This window comes from Equus przewalskii, chromosome 26 (genome assembly GCF_037783145.1).
Source record: "Equus przewalskii isolate Varuska chromosome 26, EquPr2, whole genome shotgun sequence".
In the NCBI taxonomy this organism is placed as follows: Eukaryota; Metazoa; Chordata; class Mammalia; order Perissodactyla; family Equidae; genus Equus; species Equus przewalskii.
Window position 1 is genome coordinate 36,552,085 of NC_091856.1, and position 21,730 is coordinate 36,573,814.

Sequence of the window (21,730 nt, forward strand, 5' to 3'; positions counted from 1 at the left end):
GCCCAGCATGGAGGGCGGGCCTGGCTGGCTCTGTGGGCAGGTGACACCCCTGCTGTGCTGAGCGGTGGGCACAGCTGAGGGGCCGGAAGGTAAGCCAGGGCAGCGCTGGCAGAAGTGGGGGCTCCTGGAGCCCGAAGGATGCTTCTGTCTTCCGACGGCTGGCCCTCAAACAACCATCTTCCTCTTTCTGGATGACAGTGTCCCATGGGGGCTGAGGGCTGAGGCAGGAATGTCTGGGTTCAAGTCTGGGGGGCCAGACCCTGCCGTTGGACCTCTCTGAACTCCATGTCCCCTATCTCAAACGGAGGGCGATTGCATGATTGGAGGAGACCACGCTGGTAAACAGGGTGAAGGGATGGAAGAGGCTTGGAGGGGTGGGGAGGAAGACCACCCAGCTGCAGGATGCAGGGAGGGGGGATGGGAGGGACACTGGTCTCCTCCGATACCCAGTGTGGGCCGGGCCTTCCTGGCCTAACTTCTCATCTAAGCTCCACAGGGTCCCAGAGGTCAGACTCCTCATCCCCACTTCACAGATAACAAAACCAAGGATTGAGGGGGAGAACTCACTTGCCCAAGTTCCCCTGGCCGGGGACTGCTGCCTTGGGGGTTCTAGCCAAGTCTGTGCCCCTGGCGTTGGCCTGGTCCCAGGACACCAACTGCAGGAGGTCTGAGATGCAGGTTTGGAGCATCCTCCTTGGGCAGCTCCAAGGTACCCCCGCTTGTGTGGGTGAGTGTTGGGGCAGCTCCAGCCACTCCTCTGCTGGGTGGCAGCTCACTCAGTCCCTTCTGGGCCCCCCTTGGTGCCCTGCGGCCTGTGAACTCTCAGAGGGCAAGAGGACAATTGGTTCCTCCACCTCCTCCACGGTCGATGAGCTTCTGCCCAAGACGGGGAAGGAGGGAGGGCCCCCGGCTGCCTTGGAGGGCTTCCCCTAGGGAACGGGTCATTTCCAGCAGGCAAGGACTCTGGGAGTCTGGGTGATCCCTTAGGATGGGAGGGTGGGGGATGAAACCTCAGCTCATGAGAGGGCAACACGATGCTCTTCCTGGATGCTCTGTGGGGAACCACGACTGTGCCACTTAAGCAATAAATGAGAAGCTCCTACAGCACTGGAAGGAGAAGTTGGGCAGTCAGATCCCTGGTGCAGAGCTCAGGCACACCTGGCCTGCCCCTCTCTCTGCTAGGCACCGTGGGAAACACACAGCCATGGGTGGTGGCGCTCACAGTGGACCGGGATGCACAGAGCCCTGGATAGTGGTTAGTGCCTTCCACGGTGGCGCCATGTGCAGAAGTATGTGCACTGAACTTGGAATTCATTGCAGAAGATGAGAACAGCGCACCTGCAAACAAATGGTCACTGGCCACAGAGGTTTTGGAGTCATTACCTAGCATTCAAGGTCAGTGCGGAGGAGACTCGAGGTGTCTTCCTCCTTGCAGGCTCCTGGAGCCGAGAGCGGCGTTGGCAGAGTACGAGCACAGTGAACAGTTTTCAAAGGACCCTCCCTTTCAATCAGTTGCAAGAGGGCTGGGGGAGGCTGGGATTGGGGTCAACCATCACCAGCCACCGGTGCACGAATCTGGGCAAGGTGATCAGCCTCTGTCCCACCTGATGGCAAACCTGGGTCAAATTCTGGCCCCACCACAGGTGAGCTCCTTCGGGTGAGTTCCTTACCCTCTGGATCCTCAATTTCCTCATCTGTAATGGGGAGAGATGCTGTTCTCCCTACTGCAGCGTGTGACCCAACCAAGTGTGGATCCTTGGCCAGTTCACACAGCCAAGCACGCTAGGGTTCTAATCGTCATCTGGACAGTCACGTTCTTCTCCTGCAGTCCTGGGCTGATGGGGCAGGCTGCCCAGCTTGGGGACTTTTCTCTGAGTTTCCAGGTGGGATAGAAATTTGCCTCCCCATGCCCCTCCAGGCTTGCATGGGGTGGAAGCCCGCCTCTGTCAGCTCAGACAAGCCATCGCCCCCTCGCCCTCCAGCAGAGGATAAAAAGGGTCTGCCCCGCCTGCTCGCAGCTGTCACGTGCAGCTGCTTCTCATTCCTGAGGGGTCAGCTTTCTGGGGGACCTTGGGTGGTCACTTGAGGAGCCATCGGTGTTAACCAAGGCCAAAGCTGAGATGGCTGTTCTGGGTTCCAGGTGTTGGCAGGGTGGCTGACAGGCACAGAGGCACATGTGGACATTGGAGAAGGAGCCCCACGTACGTGTCCTTGTGGAAGAGCTGGAACCCTGAAAGTCTGTGCTATCTTCTGATACCTGGGCCACTGACCTGTGTCAGCACCCCGAGTCATGGGGAGAAGCTGGCCTTCCCACTGCTGGGGGCGCTCCAGGGGCCTGGCGGGGCTGGGGGCTCAGGGGGTGTCAGACGGAATTTCTCTCTCATTAAGTTGCATAGGAATGTACAGGACCAGGGGCTGTAGCTTAACCAACACACACACAACTCACACATGCACACGACTCACACACACATGCATTTGCCCTGATTGTGTATATAATTTATACAAGTTGTAAAACACATATACATACATATAAAAACCAGAAATAACGGTTTGCCCTCCCTAATGCGTCTCGACCATCTCTCTGTGCCTGTATGTGCAGCCCGTCTCCTGTCTTCTATTTCTGTGTAGTGTTTGCTGCCCACAGAGCACCCATGGCAGATTGGAACCTAACCCTGAAGTGAGCACCAGCCACCAGCCGCCCAGCTCAGGAGGCAGCACGTGGCCATCCCAGCAAGGCTAACCTCTGACTGCCTCGCCTCCCCTCCTGTTGTCCTGTTTCCAGAATGATGAGAATTAACGAGCATTTGGGGAATGTCCCGCCCAGGCTGGAGGTGTAACTGGAGACAGGGAGCTGGGGTCCCAACCCGTTTCAGTCATTGCTGAACTGTTTGTTTAAAGGCATGGGATGGCTCAGGCTTGAAAGGGCCTCTTAATTCACCTCCACTCCTTCTCTTTCTAAAAACCAGCCCTGCAGCTCTCAGAGCAAGGGTGTGGGCTGGGCTCCAGCAGGCTTTGTGGGGCAGCTTTCTGGGCCCGGGGAGCCTGATGGAAGGGACACCTACGACCCCAGCCTGGCTGGAGGCAGACCTCCTCACAGCTTAAAGATGTGAATGCAGGAAGGCAGGGCCAGGGCGGTCCCCAGGGTGGCAGGTCCCAATCCCTCACTGCCTTACCCGCTGTCAGCTCCCAAAGGGGTGTCTTGGCTCCTTTTGTTTGCAGGGGGTCACCAGGGAGAAGGCAGGAGTGAGGAGGGGGAGAGAGGGGTTGGGCAACTTCGCCTGATTAATATCCCAGATGTGCAACATCCCAGCTGGTTTCGGGACCTCTTAGGAGGTTAGACGCTAACTTGGGCGCAGATGCCCAATCCGCAGTTAGGGGGAAGGTGGAGGGGGAGTCCTCTGTCCAGGTTGACATGTCGGCCACAGTCTTGGGCGCCCCGATCTGGCTGGATTGGAAGTTCAGTCTCCACCCAGAAGAGGAGCTCTGAACTCCTCCACGTAAAAGAAAAAGTTAGGCGGGGTGAGCTGTAACTTTCTTTTTTTTTTCAACCCAAAGCGATCCAACTCGGTGCCCCTCCACTCTGTTTCCCGGGGCTCTGCCAGGTGCGGGCACCGGGACGGGAAGAGCTGGGGACCAGAGTGGGCTGCGGGGCTCCGAGGCCGGCCCCCTCGCCCATCGGCGCGCGCGCTCCAAAGAACCGGGGCGCCGCCCCCGCCCCACGTCCGCTCCCGCCCCGGGCCAGCCCCTCCGTCGCCGCGACTCGCCCGCTGTCCCCACCCCCTCGCCCGCAGCGCCCAGTGGGAGGCGGGGGCCGGCCCGGCCGAGGCCAGCGCCGGGCTCTGATTTGCTGCGGGCAGTGGGGATCGACAGCCTCCGCGGGTGCCTTCCAGGAGAGAGGGAGGGAGGAACGGGCGAGAAAAGTGCACGGCGCCCCAGGCGAGGTCCGCACTCCTCGTCCCCGCGGCTGGCGCAGGACCTCACTCGAGCGGAGCGCCCACGGGGAGCGGGTCGCGGGGCGGCGGCGGCGAGGAGGAGGCGAGAAGGAGTTGGAGGAGGCGAGGGCGAGCGAACCGAGCGGGGTCCGGGCCGCCCCGCGGGCCAAGGTCGAGCCCTCCCGCCCGTGGTGGGCGAGCGCGCCAGCCGACCCCTGCCAGAGAGCCACCGCCACAAAGAGAACGGGCCGGCGCCTGCTCCCCATGACTTCCTGAAGTTGTGCCGTCCCCGCCGAGTCCGCTGCCCCGGCCGTGCCCCGCGCGCCCGTGCGTCCCCGCGCGCCCCGACCCGCGCCCCGCCGGCATGGACGTCCACACCCGCTGGAAAGCGCGCAGCCCGCTCCGCCCGGGCGCCCCGCTGCTGTCCCCGCTGCTGCTGCTGCTGCTGCTGTGGGCGCCGCCTCCGAGCCGCGCAGGTAAGGGCGCGGGGCGCGGGGTGCGAGGGGCGCGGGGCCGGGCGCGGCTGTCATTCCCGGGCGCCGCGCCGGCCGCTTCTGCGCCTGCACAGCCTTCCCCCCTCGGCTGTGGAATGCATGGGCAGAGGCTCCGAATGCCACTACTTGGGGGCCCTGGAAGGGAAACGCGCCAACACAATACCCCGCGGGCCAAACGGGGCGGCCGGGTGGGGATTGCGTGTTGGATCAGCCAGAGGGGTTGTCCACGAGGCGGGGAAACTTTCGGCCCCAAACTTTGTGTTCTCTGTCCCACATCACAAGCGCCGGCTCTGGCCCACACAGCCCTGCAGCAGAACTTCCTCTTCTGAAAACCGGGAGGGGTCGCCCCCTAGAGTCACAGTCGGTCAAATTCGGCCCGGGCTCCTGGGCTTGGGGGCCGCTGGGGGCAGTCCCAGAAGCTCGAGCCCCCAGCCCAGGACTTCCCCCCAGGCACACTCTCCCTCTGCCTCTGGACCACACTGGCTCCCTGCTTTCCCAGGGAATAGAGTTTCTTGCAATCCTGGCCACCTAAGTGCTCAGTGATACTGAGGAACCCTGGAGGATGGTAGACCAGCCCTGCTCCTAATCCTACCCACAAACCTCCTGAGCCCCCTGGGAGGCAGTTTTTCTTGGATTTGCAGCCCAGGGATGGGATTTGTGGAGCACAGCCAGGAGATGGGCTCAGAGTCCGGGCTGTGAGCCGTTCAGATGATGCACAGATGTGGGGCTCCTTCTGCCAGCGGTCTGCCCTTAGAAGGAGCCTTGGCCTGTGGGCGGGCTCTGCCAGGCGGGCGCTGACCTGTGGCTGCCTGGACTCGCGCAGCTCCTACTGAGCTTCCTGATGGGACAGTGGCTTTATAAGTGTCGCCTTTGGTGGTTACCCATGGGATGGGTCTTCACACACCATCAGACATTGGAGCCCGAGGCCCTGGAAGGTCCCCAGAGGCCCAGTTAACAGGTGGGGAGATGAGGCTCAGAGGGAATGACTGCAGAGGGATGGAGCAGTGGCCTCAGTGGCCAGCTGGACCAGCCAGCCGTCCCGGGAGAAGGCTCTGCTTCTCCACTCTCCTCCATCTCTCCTCCACTTCGTAATTTGAAGACATGTGGGAGGAATCACTTTGCATGTTCCGCTTGCCGGTTAGGATATTGTTTCCCCTTTTCTTGGCATAGTGAGTGGTTGGTGGGACACAGAGGGTGAACAGGAGTCAGAGTGTCCGGTGAGCCATCAGGGGATCGGGGGAGGGGAGGGGAGCCTGGCCTGGCTCCGGGGACCTGGGGTCTTATACCTGGGCTGCCACCAACATGCCCAGGCTAACTGGCTGTGTGTTTCTCCCCAGTCAGTTCAAGATGGGGGACATAGAGGCCACCAGGAGACTGAGTGGATCGGGGTGGGGGATGTGCTCAGGGGACCCCCTGGTTGCCCAGGGACTTGGCCCTGTCCCAGCTCCTCCAATGGGCTTTCCCGCAGGACCTCAGGAGGGAATCCTTCAGGGGAGTCGCCTCCCCAGAAAGCTGGGGCTGGGCACTGGCGGGCAGCACGCGGAGCCTGCGTTCTCCTGGCTTTGGGGCTGGCTCTTTGCTCCTCTGCCCATCTCTGCCTACCGCCTCTCGCCCCTGCTCTCTCTCTGATTTCCTTCCCCAACTGAGGGGCGGCCCCTTGGAAGTAGAAGCCTGGAGCTGGCACAGGGTCGCTCGCTGCCTGGACCGTGGCTGTGCACTTGGACATTTTGCTTATGTCAAAAAGATGTTCAGAAGCGCGTGAAGAAGCCGCATCTCTGGGTGGGACGCACAGACCTCTCCACCTCCCAGGGTGGGACCGTTTTGAAGTCATCCTCCGTGCGTGGCCAGAAGGGGCGGCTGTCCCCTCGAGGTGCAGGGGAGGCCCCTCAGCAGGCGCCTTTTCTTGTCTCCATTTTGGGATCCGCCAGATGTTTTCCGAGTTTTCTCCGAACATGGCTCTTTTTCCTACCTTCCTCTCGGCCAAGTGTGTGAAGGAATGAAAAGTTAGATTCCATTTGGGGCCGTTTAACGTTGTAACGGGCAAAGGAGAGTATGTGAAATGAAACATGACCCCAATATTTGGAAATTGAGGTCATCTCCTGGGCACGTCATTGGTTGGCTCCAGTCACGTGACTGCTTTTTGCAATAATTTGTGGGAAGAGTTGTCCAAGTTTTGTGGGACTTGACAGATACCAAATGGTTAAATTTCCTCTGACTCAATCAAGTTGGCTGGAAAGACATCCTTTTCCATCCTCTGCCCCCCTTCCCCCTGCTCCCATAAAAGAACAGTCAGTGGGAGGAGTTCCCAAGCAGCCAGGCTGTTCCCTGAAGTCCTGTCTCTCCTCTGGTCTGGATTTCAGTGGCCTGAGGGCTTGGAGCTTCGGTCGCTGCCCAGCGGCTGTGACCACCGGCAGTGGCTGTGGGCAGGAGTTGCTTCTTGGTGCCAAGGCACAAGTACCTTCTCGGAGGATGTGGCTCCAGGGCTGTTCCTGGGGTGCCAGCCAGAGCCTGAGCCTGCCTGTTACCCCACCCTTCAGACATTTCTGGACTCTCACCAGGGCCACGCCCTTAGCCGACCGAGCACAGCTGATGCCGGCCTGCCCCGCCCCTGCCCTCTGGCTGTCTGGCCCTGTCTCCTGTCCCTGCCTCCTCCCTGGGTCACAGACATTGCTGGGTGGAGCAGGGGGTGTGGGGAAGAGACACCCGCTGCCCCCCCATCCCTCACTTTTAACAGAGACCATGAGAGGGCAGACCAGGGTCGAGCTCCCCAGGGTCAAAGATGAGTCACCTACGGCCCTGAGGGACTGCTGCTGTGCCCACCCCGGAGCCCTGGGTTTGCATGGAAGGAGCAGGGCAGGGTGCCTCCCCTCGGAGGCCATCACAGGTGGTGACGGTTGTCGTGGATTTGCAGGCGCTCTCCACGCCCGTGCTAAGCCCCGTGCCCACAGCATCTCATTGGGCCCTCACACGGGCCTCGGAGGAGGAGATGCTTGGAGAGGAAGCGGGGAGCAGGGACCCCCAGATTCTGGGTCTGTCTGACCTCTGTCCCTGAGCCCTGAGTGAGCTTCTCGAACCTCCCACCTTCCTACAACCTGTGACTTTTTGGAGATCCACCTTCCGGTTTCACATCCCTGTATCAGCTCTCCCCTGGGAGAGGCCGGGTGCCCTGAGCTGCATCCCGGCCTGAGGGCCCAGCCCAGATACCACTGGCCTGTGACCAGGGAGATGTTGCATTCAGCCAACACGGTGTTTCCCTTCCTTCCTCTCTCCCTCCGTCCCTTCCTTCTTCCTTCCTTACTTCTCTCCTTCCTTCCCTCCTTCCTGCCTCCCTGCCTCCCTGCCTCCCTGCCTCCCTTCCTCTGCCCTCTCTCCTCCCCCTACCTTTCCTCTCTCCCTTCCTCCTTTCCTACTCCCCTCCCTCCTCCCTCCCTCCATCTCTGGTCTCTCCCTCCCTGCCTCCCTCCTGTTTTTATTCCAGTGCTTTCAAGGGGACTGATTGCCTTCATCCCCGCCACTCCTCTTCTTTATCAGCTCCTTCACTCATCGGTATGCCTGTGGCCCCTTTGCGTCTGGTGGCCTGGAGGATTGTGGAAGGACAGAGGTGAACGTGGCGGGTTCTCCTTCCAGGCGCTCACTGTCCGATGGGAGGCACATGTGTGGGTACTGTTCGTTTTCATGCCGAGTGTCCTTTAAGACAAGCATGAGGGTTGGCTCTATTGGGGAGATCTGGGGAAGCTCCCTGGAGGAGGTGATGGCTCACCTTGGCCTTCCCCTCCTCTTCCTCCCTTCCTTTTATTCCAGAAATGCACCGACGTGCACCTCCCAGGCGGGTGCCCTCATCCACCTCTGGTTTTAGCCTCCTCCGTCCCTCCTTCCTGGCAGGACATCCACCCTCTGCTCCAGTGTTCTCCGGGCCGGCTTCCCTTGGCTGGAAAGCCCCTCATTAGCTTGGTTGGCGCCGCGCCCCCAGCACACGCTTGCCCGGGAGTGCTGTGCCAGCAGAAGTGGCTGCGAGAGAAGGAGGGGGTCTCTGAGGGGGACAAGTGGGAGACCGGGGGCTTCCTTAACCCGTTCACTGCCCTGGCACATGGGGTTGGGCTGTGCGGTGAGAGCAGTCTGCTCTGTTGTGCAGACAGACTGACAGACGCCAGCCGCTGTGGCGGGGGTAGGGGACCTCTGGCTGCGACTTTGGGTTCCTGTGCTGGGGGACAGGCAGGCGGGCGTGGGAGGGGACAATCCTTGGCTATCTGATTATTGAACTCAGGGGCAGTGTGGACAGTGGGGAGGCCCGTGCAAAGTGAATTTCCTGCCTTCGAGAGATGCTCGGGGGCGGTGGGCTGGGGCCAGGGCCAGTGGCCATGCCTCAGCTTCCCTCTCTGGGAAATGGGGGGAGCACGTTACTCGCCTTGAGCGGTGGTTGGGAGGACCGGTGGAGGCGGTAAAGGAAGCAGCGTGGCAGAATGCCTGAGGTATGGTAAGAACCTGATAAACGGAGGGCCTCATGATAACTGCTATTTTTGCAAAAGGGAAATGCACAGTGCAGCCCCATCCTCTGTAAATGTGAGTGTTCCCGCAGACGCTGTGCTATCCACAGCTGAATCATTCTGAGCTGCTTCCTCACTGTCCCCTTGTCTGCTTGGTGGTATACTTTCCCACGTTACCTCATGGGGTCGTTGTATGGGTCGCAAGAGGCAATGTATGTAAAAATGCTTTATAGGCCCATTTGAGGGTTGTACACATGTGTGTGTGTGCGCGCGCGTGTTGGAGCACATGCATGTCTGTGTGTGCCTGTGTGTGTGATGTGTCCATGTGTGTGTTTGTGGGCGGGCACGTATGTATGAGCGTGCACAGGCATATCTATGCACTGGTACATGTGTTTACAAGGTCTCCCCAGGTGCTTCTGCATGCAGGGCCTGGGGCGTCTGGAACTTGTGGCAGGATGACATTTCTCTTCTTACTGTGACCCGCCCTGCTGGATGGGAGATGAGGAGATGGAATGTGGCCACGGAGCTCACTGCACAGCCCCGAGGTCCTGTGGCCAGGCGAGCTGGGTCCAGCTGGGTCCGATAACTTTATGCATCTTCTTTCACTCACAGGAGGGCGATCTTACCTTATAGTTTCTGCTTTCCCCTCTATGTTCTCCCACAGAATGCACTCATTTGGTGTCAGCACTTTGCCACATGTTGCTTTTAAGATTTCTGGCCTGGCTGGAGATCTGGAGACCCTGAGGGCGGCCGGCTTGGCCCTTCTCACTGGCAGAGCTGCTGCCGCCACAGGACATGGCGTGAAGGTCAAGGCGCGGGTGACGCCGAGGGGCAGGTGGCCTGGGTTCAGATCCTGGCTCTACGCCTACCAGCTGTGCATTTAACCTCCCTGTGCCTCAGTTTCCCTATCTGTAAGAAGTGGGTGATGACAGTAGCTCCTGCAGGATTTTTGTGAGGGTTCAATGCATAACGTGTGCAAAGCACAGAGCGAGCCCCGTGGAGTCGCTCCTTCTCTCCCGCCCCTGTGAGCAGTCACGTCAGTGCCTCCCTCTCGGCTAAGCACGAGAAGAGGTGACACAAAAAGTGTTCCCTGGGGAATTTCTTGGATCACTTACTGCGACTTCTGCGGTTCCGAGCCTGAGCGTGGAGGGAGTCGTGGAGCCTGCCATGTTCAGCATGGCCCTCCCCTTCCTCCTCAGGCCACCCCCACCTTCGAAGGAGGAATTGGGGTCAGAGACAGGAATGGACTTGCCCACATCCCACCTCAAGGCCTCTGGTCTTCTGCCTTTGAGACGTGACCAAGGGTGATGGCTGCTGCCCTGGAAGGGTGCCTTCCCGGGGTGGGCACAGGCGGGGGCTTTGCCAGCTCAGACGCTGTTTCTGTGCCAGCCGGCCCCAGGAGGCTGGACAGCAGTTGAAAGAATGAGTGAATGCAGGTCGGATGCGTGTGGATGCTGGTGTGGGTGATAGGGTGCTTGGGTTATATGCATCACATAGTTGGAGCCATCATCGCATCAGCTTCGACTCACCCGGTAGTTTCTCTGGCAGATTCCAAACCTAAGTAATAACTCACATCAGGAGTAGATGTCGCCACTCTTTGGTGACTCAGACCTAAGAAATGGAACCACAGTCTGACCCACTTTTCTCCAAATTTCATTATACAGACCTCCAGGGGCAGGAGCCAAGCTGGTCTCCTGTGATGTCTTTGTGCATAAAGTGGAGGGAGCCTTAATTTTCTGTTTCCTAGACCTGTGTTCTTCCGGGGAAGTTCACTCTTCTGTCCTGGTTTTTCCCACCGGCACCTTGGCAGTAGGGATTCTAATGACTTCTTTATTTTTTAGATAACTAGCACAAAATGACATCACAATGTGTGTGTAGGGTGAGTGATTTAAATGTAAAAACTCTGACCCCTGCATTGGAAAAATAGCAATCTGACAATGAAAAAGAGTGAGCGTTTTAACTTAAATGAAAGGTGGGGAGCGATGTCTTCTATGTTGCTGGTGGTACCTGAGAGGGCGCGTGTGCTGGGCAGCGTGTGCAGTTCCTTTCTTGTAGCGGCTGCAGAGGGAACACAGCAGAGGCTGGCCCTTGCTTGGAGAAATCCAGAGTGACAAAGGCTATGCTTGAAGCGTTGCAGACCCCTAACGCGAGTCAGGGCTGTGCTGGGCACGGGGTGACAGGTGCCTAGGTGAGCAGTAGGTGAGCCGGCCCATCCTACAGGAGCTTCCTGTGCTGCGGGGGCAGCAGACCCCTGAACAGGCGATTGTATCCTGTGCAAGTAAAGCAGTGAAACATTCGCTAGCCAGAAGGGACGGCCACAATCAGAGGGAGGCACCTGCCAGACCCAATGGGGAGCCAGCCAATCAGAGGGAGGCACCTGCTAGCTCCAATAGAGCGCTGACCAATCAGAGGCAGGTACCTGCCAGCCCCAGTGGGGAACCAGCCAATCAGAGGGAGGCACCTGCCAACCCCAGTAGGGTGCCGGCCAGCCAGAGGGAGGCACCTGCCAGCTCCAATAGGGCACTGGCTAATCAGAGGCAGGCACCTGCCAGCCCCAATGGGGCACTGACCAATCAGAGCGAGGCACTTGCCAACCCCAAAGGGGCACCAGCCAATCAGAAACCAGCCTGCTTTGCCAGTTCTGTGGCTTTTGGGGTCCTCCGCTGGGCAAGTTTGAAGGGAGATGTCCTTTGGTGGATGCAGATGGCACCTTCCTGTGTGTGTCCTTCATATTTAGCTGGCCCCTGCTCTGGGGTGTTACCTGTGGGGCCCCGTAGGGCTCTATCCTCACAGGAGCCCTTGGCCGGCTAGGGTTGGCCCCATCCTGCAGACATGCGCATGGAGGCTCTGGGGCCCAGCCGCACAAGGAGTGATGGCCCCCCGCCCTCCGGTGAGAAGCACGCCCCCATTTTGGTGCAGGTCCTTATGTCATATATGCTAATGTGGTTTGCCATTCACAAAGCCCGGGGAAGGGGCTTTGGTCTGCTGTGGGAGAATCCCATGGCAGCCAGGGGCCTTGGGCATCAGAAAGTGGTCGTTGGCCCCTGCCAACTGTGAGTGGCCTTGCTGCCTCCGCCTCGGCTTCAGTGTAGACAGTGCTTTCCTTCTGAGTAGAGGGGACCGCAGCATCCCAGTTTGTTTTATGCAAAGAAGGAGAAAGGGACACTGCCTCTTCTCATGACTTGTAGACTACAGATGTCCACATCGGGAAGGCAGAGGCAAAGGAGGCGGGGAAAGGCGGGATGGAGGTGCAGGGAACAGGGTTTCTAAATGTCGTTATCTTCCAGGGGCTTATTATTAACATTATTTAGGTTCGTGGTTTAAATAATGGTTGTTCAGCTCAGAAAGTCCTGCTTGGGCTGTGGCTGTGTTTCAGTTAACTCTGGGAACCTGAGCATCCTTGGGTGCTCTGGGATGGTGCCGGCATTCAGGTGGGCCCAGGGGTGCTGAGTGCAGGGCTCACACCAGGGCGGAGCTGTGGGGTGGCACTGCTGGGTGATGCCATGCTGCTCCCGGGCATGAGCTGGAGCCAGCCGAGGGGGAGGGGGTGAGGGAGGGAGGCTAGTGGATCATCCTCCCTCACCTGAAACAGGTGGACTGCAGGGCCTCTCAACCCAGGGTGCCTGCCCCCAGGGGACACGTGGCAATATCTGGGAGCGGTTTTTGATGGTTACAACTGGGAGGGCGGGGCTACGGTAGGCCTCCAGTGGGTCGAGATCAGGGATGCTGCCCGACATCCCACAGGGCACAGGGCAGCCCCTCACCACGAGGAATTATCCAGCCCAAATGTCAGTGGTGTTGGCTTTGTAAATCCTGGGCTAGAGGGGGAAAAGGTGAGATTTCATGGCCCCTCCCGGGGCCTCAATGGTGGCTCCCTTAGATAGGAGGGAGGGTCTCTTGCTTACACTGGACCCTGGGTTTCTCTTTACGGTGCAGACCAGGTTCTCAAACTTGCCCATGCATCAGAAGCCCCGGGAGGCCTTGTTAAGGCACAGACCATTGGGCCCTACACACCCCTTCCCCTTAGTTTCTGACTCAGGGGCCTGGGGTGAGCCTGGGAAGCTGCATTTTTAATGAGTTCCCAGACCATGCTGATCCTGCGGGTCCGGGGACCACACTTGGAAAACCAAGGTTTAAGGTTCAGCATCCTTGATCGAAGTTACTGTGCTTCGGCGTAAGTGATGGGGGTGGGGTCACCCACAGGGGAGAAGCACCAAGAGAGAAAAGAGGGAGGCAGGTGCCCCCCAGGTCCTCCCCCTTCCTTTATGGCAGCCCCACCTTCAAGAACCGTGACGCTGCCGTCTTCCTCCCCTGCCCGGGCCTGAGCTTGCTCTTCTCCAAGGGAAGGCTGTTGTCCTGTGGTAACGGCATAGGGAGCAGGGAGCCTGGGAGGTGGGGAAAAGCCAGCTTCAAGAGGAGGGGCTTACCACAGGCTTGGCTCTGAGAGTAGTAGTATTGTTGTTGTCGTTGTTGTTAGGGGAAATTTCAAACACAGCACAACAGGTCCCCGCGATCCACCTGGGTTCCACATGGATCCGCCTGTGGCTGACCTCGTGCCACCCAGCCTCCCCGCCCCCCCCCCCCCACTGTGATCCCTTTGAAGGAGATCCCCGACATTACGTCACACGCAGCTTTCTGTACCATGCTCACAGCTGGAGACGGCCCAGCACGTTAAGCACGTGCGCTTCCATCTTTGTGACGTGTCAGTGTGGGGGTGGGGACGAGCATCACCTCTGAGTGACACAGAGATGGCGCTCGGAGAAGTTCACCGCCCTGAGCTGGGAGGGCTGAGCACTGCCCATTCGATTCCAGGCTCTTCCCTGTAGGGCAGGGCCCTCGCCTCCTACCCATCCCTGTGTGCCTGGGCTCAGTGCGGGTGCTGAGGCACCTAGGAGCACCCTTCTGTGCCTCGGTTTCTCCATCTGTGAAATGGGCATAATACCTGTCTCGGAGGCTTGCAGGGAGGCCATGGAAATTGCTCTGGACTCTCGCGATGCTGGCTCTTGTCACTGTTGTTGCTGTGTGTTAAAGGCGTGACATGGGCACAAGGCCTCCGTGTCGGGGGTACACGGGAGCTCATCCGTGCCACGTGCAGAGCTGCTTGGGGCTTGTTAAGGTGGACAGGAGAGAGCTCAGGGACCACCCTTCTTTGACCTCTTTAGGCCCAAGGAAGATGTGGACTGGGCTCATGGTGCAGGCTCCAGGCTCTTGCACCAGCTCCAGCCCCAAGTGGGACACTCCTGAGACATGAGGACACCCCCTTAGTCTGCTGTCGGGAGGGGTCTGCTGTGCACTGCGTGACCTGCCCGTGCGTGGCTCGACCACGATGAGGAGTCCCCGCCTGCTCAGAGCTGAGTGGCCCGTGTCCCCGGGGGACTCAGGCTGCTGCTGAGAGCTGTCCGGGGCCAAGCAGCAGAGGGGACGACATGTGGCCAGGCTTGGCTCGGCCTGAGGCTGTGGGTGAGGACCCAAGGGAGCCGAGGGCCCCATGGGGTGCCTGGCCAGGCTGTCTGTGCACCGTCACTTCAGCTGTAGCAGGGGCTCCCCACGCCCCCTGGGAATGTCCCGGCCCCAAGCGCTGGTCCCAAGACAGCGGCTTTGCTAGCCTTTGGAGAGGGTTGGAGTTCTCTGGGTCTGGGATCGGGAGCAAAGGAGACAGGGAGCAGGTCCGGTTTCCTGTGAGGGGGGCTTTGAGGGGGCTCAGCAAGGGGTTGCTGTAGACGAGAGCCAGAAGATGGAGCGGGGCCCACCACAGGGAGCCTCAGGAGCCACAGAGCCTGCCTCACAGGTTTGGGTTCCAAGGGCCTGGGGTGGAGCCTGGGGCCTGCCCTCTGAGTTCCGATGCCGCTGACCAGTTGAGGGCACTCTGGGAAACCCTGGGCACAGCAGATGGGGGGTCTGCACATTCTTCCGGCCCTCCGTCTCCCAGCGTGGGGCTAGCCCCCGTCACCAGCTCACAGGCAGTTCCTCCTTTGACTTTTGAAAGTTCAGCAGGTGAGGATGGGACCCAGTGATGGGTCAGTGCACAGCGAATAGGAGCCCAAGAAAGCAGAGTTTGGACCCCTGGCTGTGTGACCTTGAACACTTTACTTAACCTCTCTGATCTGAGTTAGCTTCTCTGCAAATTGCGGCAATAGTGTTACCTGGGAGGGCCACTCTGAGGATTAACGGAGGTGGCCTGGGGCTATAATGCCCTTAGCAAGTGTCCTGCATCATGTCTTCATTGCCGGATAGCAGGTGCTGGAATTGTGTTAATAACAGTAATCACTATGATCTTTATCATTGTAGTTATTACTACATAATAATAATAATTACATATTGTTCTTATTTTATATTATTATTATTATTACTGGCAGAGCTCAGGAAGGCGGTACGTGTAGTTTCTATAAAGTGTGAAAGTGGCCTGAAGAGGAATAAAGCCGTTGCCTGCAAGCTTGCGCCTCCAGCTGGACCTCAGAGGAGCCTGAGCAGTTAGTGCAAAGCACCCAGTTGGTGACTGAGGGGTGAGCCCAGGTCGGGTGGGGTGAATCTTACAGATAATACCCAGGGGGTACTGTGGAACCTCCCACCGCATGTATGACCAGGGAGCTGCCTTAGGTGCATTTCCTTCACCCAGGAGTGAGGCCCTGCGGGTGGACATGCCCAGCCTCCCGGGCAGGAATCTGTGTCTTTCCAGAAGGGCTCAAGGCATCGGTGGTCTGGCCTCTGGCCTTGGGGTCATTTTGCAGATGAATAAACTCAGATCTGGAGGACGTGGGGTTCCCAAGGTCACAGGCTGCTGAGCAGTGCGGGGACCAGACTGTGGTGTGAGGCCCTGGGCGGGCTTCGGTGCGTGCTGTGGCTGTGCTTGGTGTCTGCAGTGGGAAGGGCATCTGGGGGTCTTGGGGGTGCTGTTGGGGCCTCACAGGTTTGTGCTGAGACTCAGGCCTGGGGCATCTCGGGTTCTGTCTCAGGCCTCCTCTGTCCAGGGCAGAGCTGATGACGTCATCTGCCAGACACCTCGGGTCGGGGAGCTCACTCCTGTGCAGGCAGACGGCACCCAGACCAGAGAGTGCTGGAACCCGGCCTCCAGAGCCCCCGGTTTTGACTTCTATGCCCCAAAACACAGGCTTGTGCTGTTCTGGAAGGTTCCTTGCTCACTAGAAATAAGATGAAGCCGCTCTGAAGTGGAGATGCTCTCTCTTCTTCCTATCCATGCCTCCCCATCTCCTCCATACCACTAGGACTCTCGTGGGAGGAGGACGCCGGGGGCAGTGCAAGCCGGGCCTGCACTGGGTCCCCCGCATCACAATCAGCCTGTCCTCACACGCCCTGCGGCTCCACGGGCCCCTCCGCGTGGACGTGCCCCCTCCCTTCCTGGGTCAGGGCCTGTCCGATTATAAACAGCTGCCTGGCATGAGCCGAGCTGCAGACTCTGGGGACGGCTGCCGTCCAAGGGCTGGGAGGCCCATGGGGGGGGAGTTCTTCTGCCCCCTGGAGAGCTGGAAGGAGCGGGGCAGGCGGTTGGCTTGACCATCTTGCAGGCTCTCGGGCCACCCACCGCTCTGTATTCTGGGCGAGGTCAGCTGAGGGACGAGCCGGCTCTGGGCCTGGGCGCCGAGGGGCCACTGGGCTCCGAGCCGGCCCCGGGGTCCCGAGACTCTGCCAGGCCCCTCCTGAGTCTGTCACCTGAAGTGTAAAAGACTCAGAAAGAGCGTGTGACGCGGGGGGCAGGAGTGTTTGCTGGAGAATTGTCTCTCAAGGGAATACGGTTCTCTGGGACTTTTCTTCTTCTTGTTTTGCCTTATCCGAAGTCCTTTCACTGTTGTGTCATCCTGATGGCATCTTTCCAAGGGAACGAGTCTCACCCTATTTTGCAGGCGGGAAGCCTGAGGCCCACAGAAGCCCCACAGCCAGTAAGTGGCAGAGTTGGAGCCTTTAAAATAGCATTTGAGTTACGGAATGTGATTTTGTCCAGCCTCTTGGGAACAGGCCCGATGCCTAGAGTCGGGGCCTTCAGAGGGCAGACATCACAGCGAGGTGGGGTGTCAGCCGCCTCGGAGGCACGGTCACGTTTTCTTTATCTCCTGGGTCTTCATCATCTTGGCCGCAGGGGACTGAGAGAGGAGGAGGTTAGTGACCACCACGGACGACCTCCCTGCCCTCCATCTGCCTCCCTGCGGCCCGGCTGGTGGCGGGTGCACGGCCCGGTTTCAGGAGGAAGCAGTGTTGTGGTCTCTGTCATTCGGCAGCCACGTTCCAAAGCCAGCCTGGGTCCTGGACCCCACAGGGTCCTCCTCATGCTTCTGGGATGAGCTCTGCAGGATTCGGTCTTGCGCCCGTGTTCAGCTGCAAGGAGAGTGTTTGTCTTAAGCGGGTGAGCTGTCCATGTCTGACTCATTTTTTCCGTTTTAGTGGGAAGGGAAGGGGGATAGGCAGGGATGATGGCCAGGTAGGTCCTGCCTGTTTAATATCAGTTGACACACGATGAAAGCGGTTTGAGGGAACCTGTGCGAGCAAGCCTGAGGCTGTAACAGATAAGGGTGGGCCGTGCTGCGAGCAGCTCCCCCTCCGAGGGCAGGGTGGGGTTGAGCAATCGATCAGATTTTCCAGCAGTTGAGCTGGTATAGCTCAGCCCTAACCTCTCTGGTTCAGGGCAGCTGGACCAGGACACGATCCACATCTTTAAACCATCAGCATTTCAGAAAAGAAAAAGAAAAAACCCTGAGAGAAGCAGTGCCAGAGGCCTGATTTCGCAGCCCGCCCTTTATCTCATTAGCAAAATGCCCAGGATGTGTCCAAAAAGCCAGTGAGCAGCCGCAGCCTTGCCAAGGACCAGGCTCAAGGGTTGTCCTCTTCGTTTTTCCTTAAAATGGATGAAGAATCCTAGAGGATTGTCGCATCTTTCAGAAATTTCATCACTTGGGGAGCCCACCTACCTCGCTGCACGGCCCCGACAGATTCTACTGGGAAAAGTTAGGGAATTTAAATTTATTTGCAACCAAGGGAATAGAGCTTATGCTGCAAATGTGGTCCTAGGCATTTCTGGCTGGAGGCGAGGTCAGTAGGCAGAATTCTCAGTAAACAGCGGTGACGCAAGGACCTGGTTCGCTGCCATGGCATCGAAGCCTCAAATTTCACGACTAAGGAGGGGAGGGGCTCAGCTAAGGGCCAGAGGAGGTGTCACGTCCCAGCTCTACAAAACTGTGACAATCTAGGCCAGGCTGGGGTTTCTGGTGCTGCCATACTCCCGTGGTGCCACGTCAGAAACGTCATCTTTCTTCCGTGCCTCAGTTTCTGCATGTGTAAGTTGGAGCTGATGATGTCTACCTCATAGGTCTGTGGTGAGAGTTTAAGGAGGCATGGTGTGGACTTCCATGAAGCAGGCGGGGTCTCGGGGCCTCTGTGACATCTCACCGGGCCTGCAGCAAAGGAGGGAGGGGCTCCGTAAGAGGCTGGGGGGTTGAACCAAGAGCGATTCGTCAACTCGGAGGTGTCGGCCAGTGTGTTTTGAGCTGACTCTCCAGGCAGGGTGGGCAGAAATGGGGGGGCCTGGGCTCTTCCAGGGGAGGATGAAGGGTACCCCACTGTTTGACAGAGGTAGGTACTCTGGGCTTGCTGCCCCTGGCGGGGCAAAGGGAGAGAGGGTTTGCCCAGGGTTGCGCTGGAATTGGGTCCTGCAGGTGTGGCAGAATGCCTTCCCGGGTGCTCAGCGCAGGGGGCGTGTCCAGAGATTGCTGGGTTGGAGTCTGTGGGCTCAGCGCTCTGTTAGGTGGTCCCAGGCTGACATTAATCTGGACTCGGTGGTGTGCCACCATGCCTCGCACAGCAATCTGAGCCACCCCAGTCTCTCTCAAGGGGTCCCCAAGTAAATGACCCCTTTGCACCAGGGAGTGTGTGTGTGTTTGAGTGATGTGTACCTAAGCAGGTATGGCCACCCATCTTCCTGGTGTCCATCCATCTTCCTGGTGTCCCCGGTCCCATGGGCACATCGCTGGCCAATGCACTGAATGCATCCTGTGTGCTGGATGCTTCCAACCCAGGATTTTCACTCCACCCACAGCCTGGTGAGGTCAGTACTGTGAGGACTCATGCAGGTGACTCGGCTAGCAAGGAGCAGACCTAAGAGTGGGACGTGGCTCTCTGTGATTCTTGAATTCCCCTCTCTGCAGCCCCCAGGCCACCTCCTCCCGCCAGCCCCTCATCCCCCTCCGTCTTCTTGGTAGTTTTCCCAGCTGTCACCCTGCTTCTTAGCTGTAATCTCTCCAGATGAGTCTTTCCAGGTCCCGTAACTCCAAGATCAATCGTCTTACCCTGTGAATAACTTCCAGAAACTCTTTCAGCCGGGTTTTGGAATTCCCTAAACACTGCCAGCTTCTGCCCGCTCTTCTTCAGACCACTTCTTCACTTCCGAGCCTGATCTTTGAACTGCTTCTGTTCTCCAGGACTCCAGGCGGGCGATGGGATCCTTCATGCAGAGTCAAGGATGCCGCCTCTTCCCTTCCACCCTGCATGGGACTCCAGCATCTGGAGCGCTCCGTGCTCAGAGCCACCCTGCGGGGGGTGGCTGCCCTTGCAGACCCTGGGCTGACTCCTCTGCGTCCGCCTCCTGGTTTCCATGATCCAGCCCCACCTCTGCCGAGTTTAAACCCTGAGAAAACTGTTAGGCTCCAGGCATGTGCCTGTCTCCGTAAACTTTGATGCCTGGTTAATATCTTGGCAAAAAAAAAAAAAAATCCTCTGGAGGGTTATCTGGTCTCTTTCCAGTCATTTATTAAAATATTTCCCGCTCTGATTTCTGCAGTTGGATAAGCAGGCAGTGAATAACGGCACCCAGGAACGGCCCTGACATCTGTGCTGTGCTGAGCAGCCACCCATCTCTGGGGTATGTCAGGCTTGACGCTTAGCACATTCTTCTCTGACGACTCACTGCCCTCCCTCCGTCTTTGGGCCCAGATCCTTCCTTTCCCCTCTGACTTCCCCGTGCCCTGGGAAGCCCTGAGCTGTTTTCACCCTGCCTGTGCCAGCTGGACAGGCTTGGTTCTGCCTCAGAGTCCTCCCTGATACTGGCCAGGTGCACAGTGCTTCCTGCCCAGGGCCTTTCGAGCTTCTCCGACGGGGACATGCACATTCCTGGGGCGACGGGGCAGAAGTGAGGGCTGATGCAGGAGGTGGCCTGCTTATCGGGGTCGTTCTCCACCCCCCCTATCATTGCCACCCTTCGGCCCTCATCTCTCCTCTGTCTTGTTCCTGCCTCAGCTTTCACGGCTCAGAAAGGAAGGGAGATGTGGGCGCTGCCAGTTTGGATGGGAAAGAGATAACCGGCACGAAACGCTCTGCTTGGGAAACGGTGCCCTGGACCCGTCGTTAGTCGTGTCATCGCCGGCCTACAAATTCTGCGCCCAAGTCTGTAACTCTAAACTCCAGAGCTGTTGTCAGTGGAAGAACCGTGCTGCCTCCTGGACGGAACCTCATCTGTGTGCACTGCACACCTGCTGTGTGCCCTGCCTGCCGGCTTAGGAAATGTTCTAGAAATGCTGTCTCTGAATTAAACTCTGCAGACGTTCTTGTGGGCATCTGCAATGTTGAAGGCACTGTGCATGGCTTTGCCAAGGGAGTCATTGAAGATACAGCCTTCCTAAAGTGCAGTTCAGCATTTGCCGAGCACCACTGTCTGCACATGGCTGTGCCAGCTGAATCGGATGCAGCCCTGCCTGCGAGGCACACAGTCTGGCCCCAGGGGGAAGGGGCTGACCCTGAAGCCTGGGAGACCTGGGCTCCCCGTCCTGGAGTCAGTGTGGTGGCCCCTGCATTCCCTAGTCCCAGCAAGTTTCCTCTCCCTTGTGCTGTCCTGTACTCAGGACAGTCCCCAAAGGACGAAGAGCAGTGCCTGCTCAGTGCTGGGGACACTGGGGGTCAGAGGTCAGTCGGACCTGTTGATGGCATGGGGAGGGACCTGTCCCTGACTGTGCAGCTCTGTGTCCCTCTCCGTGTCCTTCCTGAGCCCTCCTGGTCTGTGCCCAGTGGCTCCGAGGCTGTGTTGGGGCCAGGCGGCTGGGCCCCCAGGGCTGTGGAGTTGGGGTTGGGGGGTGAACTCATGCTGCCCAGGGTGTCGGAGGGGACACGTTGCAGATGCTCAGAGGAGAGATGCTTGGCCAGCAGTGTGTGAGGTGCGGCTCCGGCCAGGGCCCAGAGCGGGAGGACTGTGCGGAAATGTTGCCATGCCCTGTTGGGGACCATGGCCACTTGAAGAGGGAGCATCTTTTTGAGTGTCTTCCTCTTTCTTCTTCTTTGATTATTTATATGTTTTATAATGAAAAAGGATACATGTTCATTGTAGTCATTTTGGAAATTACAAAAAAATATAAAAGTAGAAAATAAAAATCAGCCATAATCCCCAAACTCAAACTCCACTGGGTCTGAGTACCAAGAACAAACATGGAGGGAAACACATCACGGTGGCTGATTGGAAACGGGGGCGCAGACCCCCCGGCACCCCTTCCCTGAAGGTCGAGGCCTGGGAGTCCTGACACTGGGGATTTGGACCTTCCTGCTTCTCCTTAGGAGGTAGCCATTCTCGTCATCCATGATCCTTTAGAAAGCCTAATTCACTTACGGTGTCTCCTGCCGTTGGACATGTGGGTCATTTCCGGTTGTTTTGTTGCTATAAGTGACCAGGCCTTGAGGGGACGTGTGGTCTCATAAGCTGCGTCCACCACAGGCATGTGCGCTGGCCCTCGGGCTGCACCTGTGGGAGGAGAACGTCTTGGGGGTCTGGGTGAGCATCAGCGCCCCCGTGTGTGGGACATGAAGGAGGCGTGTAGCCGCTGCTCCCTGACTT

The 21,730-nt window shown here is 58.6% G+C and overlaps 1 protein-coding gene across 5 annotated transcripts in view; it reads left to right on the forward strand.

Moving 5' to 3' along the window:
- The first annotated feature begins 3,881 nt into the window (after nucleotides 1-3,881).
- COL5A1 (collagen type V alpha 1 chain) overlaps nucleotides 3,882-21,730 on the forward strand; it is a 170,388-nt gene continuing 152,539 nt past the window's right edge. For 2 of the 5 annotated variants that reach the window (XR_011533551.1, XM_070596214.1), the window contains exon 1: nucleotides 3,889-4,408. Coding sequence is in view for 4 of the 5 variants with exons in the window: in XM_070596214.1 (XP_070452315.1) it covers nucleotides 4,297-4,408 (112 nt within the window). In the remaining variant the exon portion in view is untranslated. Of the gene's footprint in view, nucleotides 4,409-5,269; nucleotides 5,385-18,175; nucleotides 18,195-21,730 lie in introns of those variants that run through there. The other 3 variants (XM_070596216.1, XM_070596217.1, XM_070596218.1) reach the window with 3 other exon arrangements.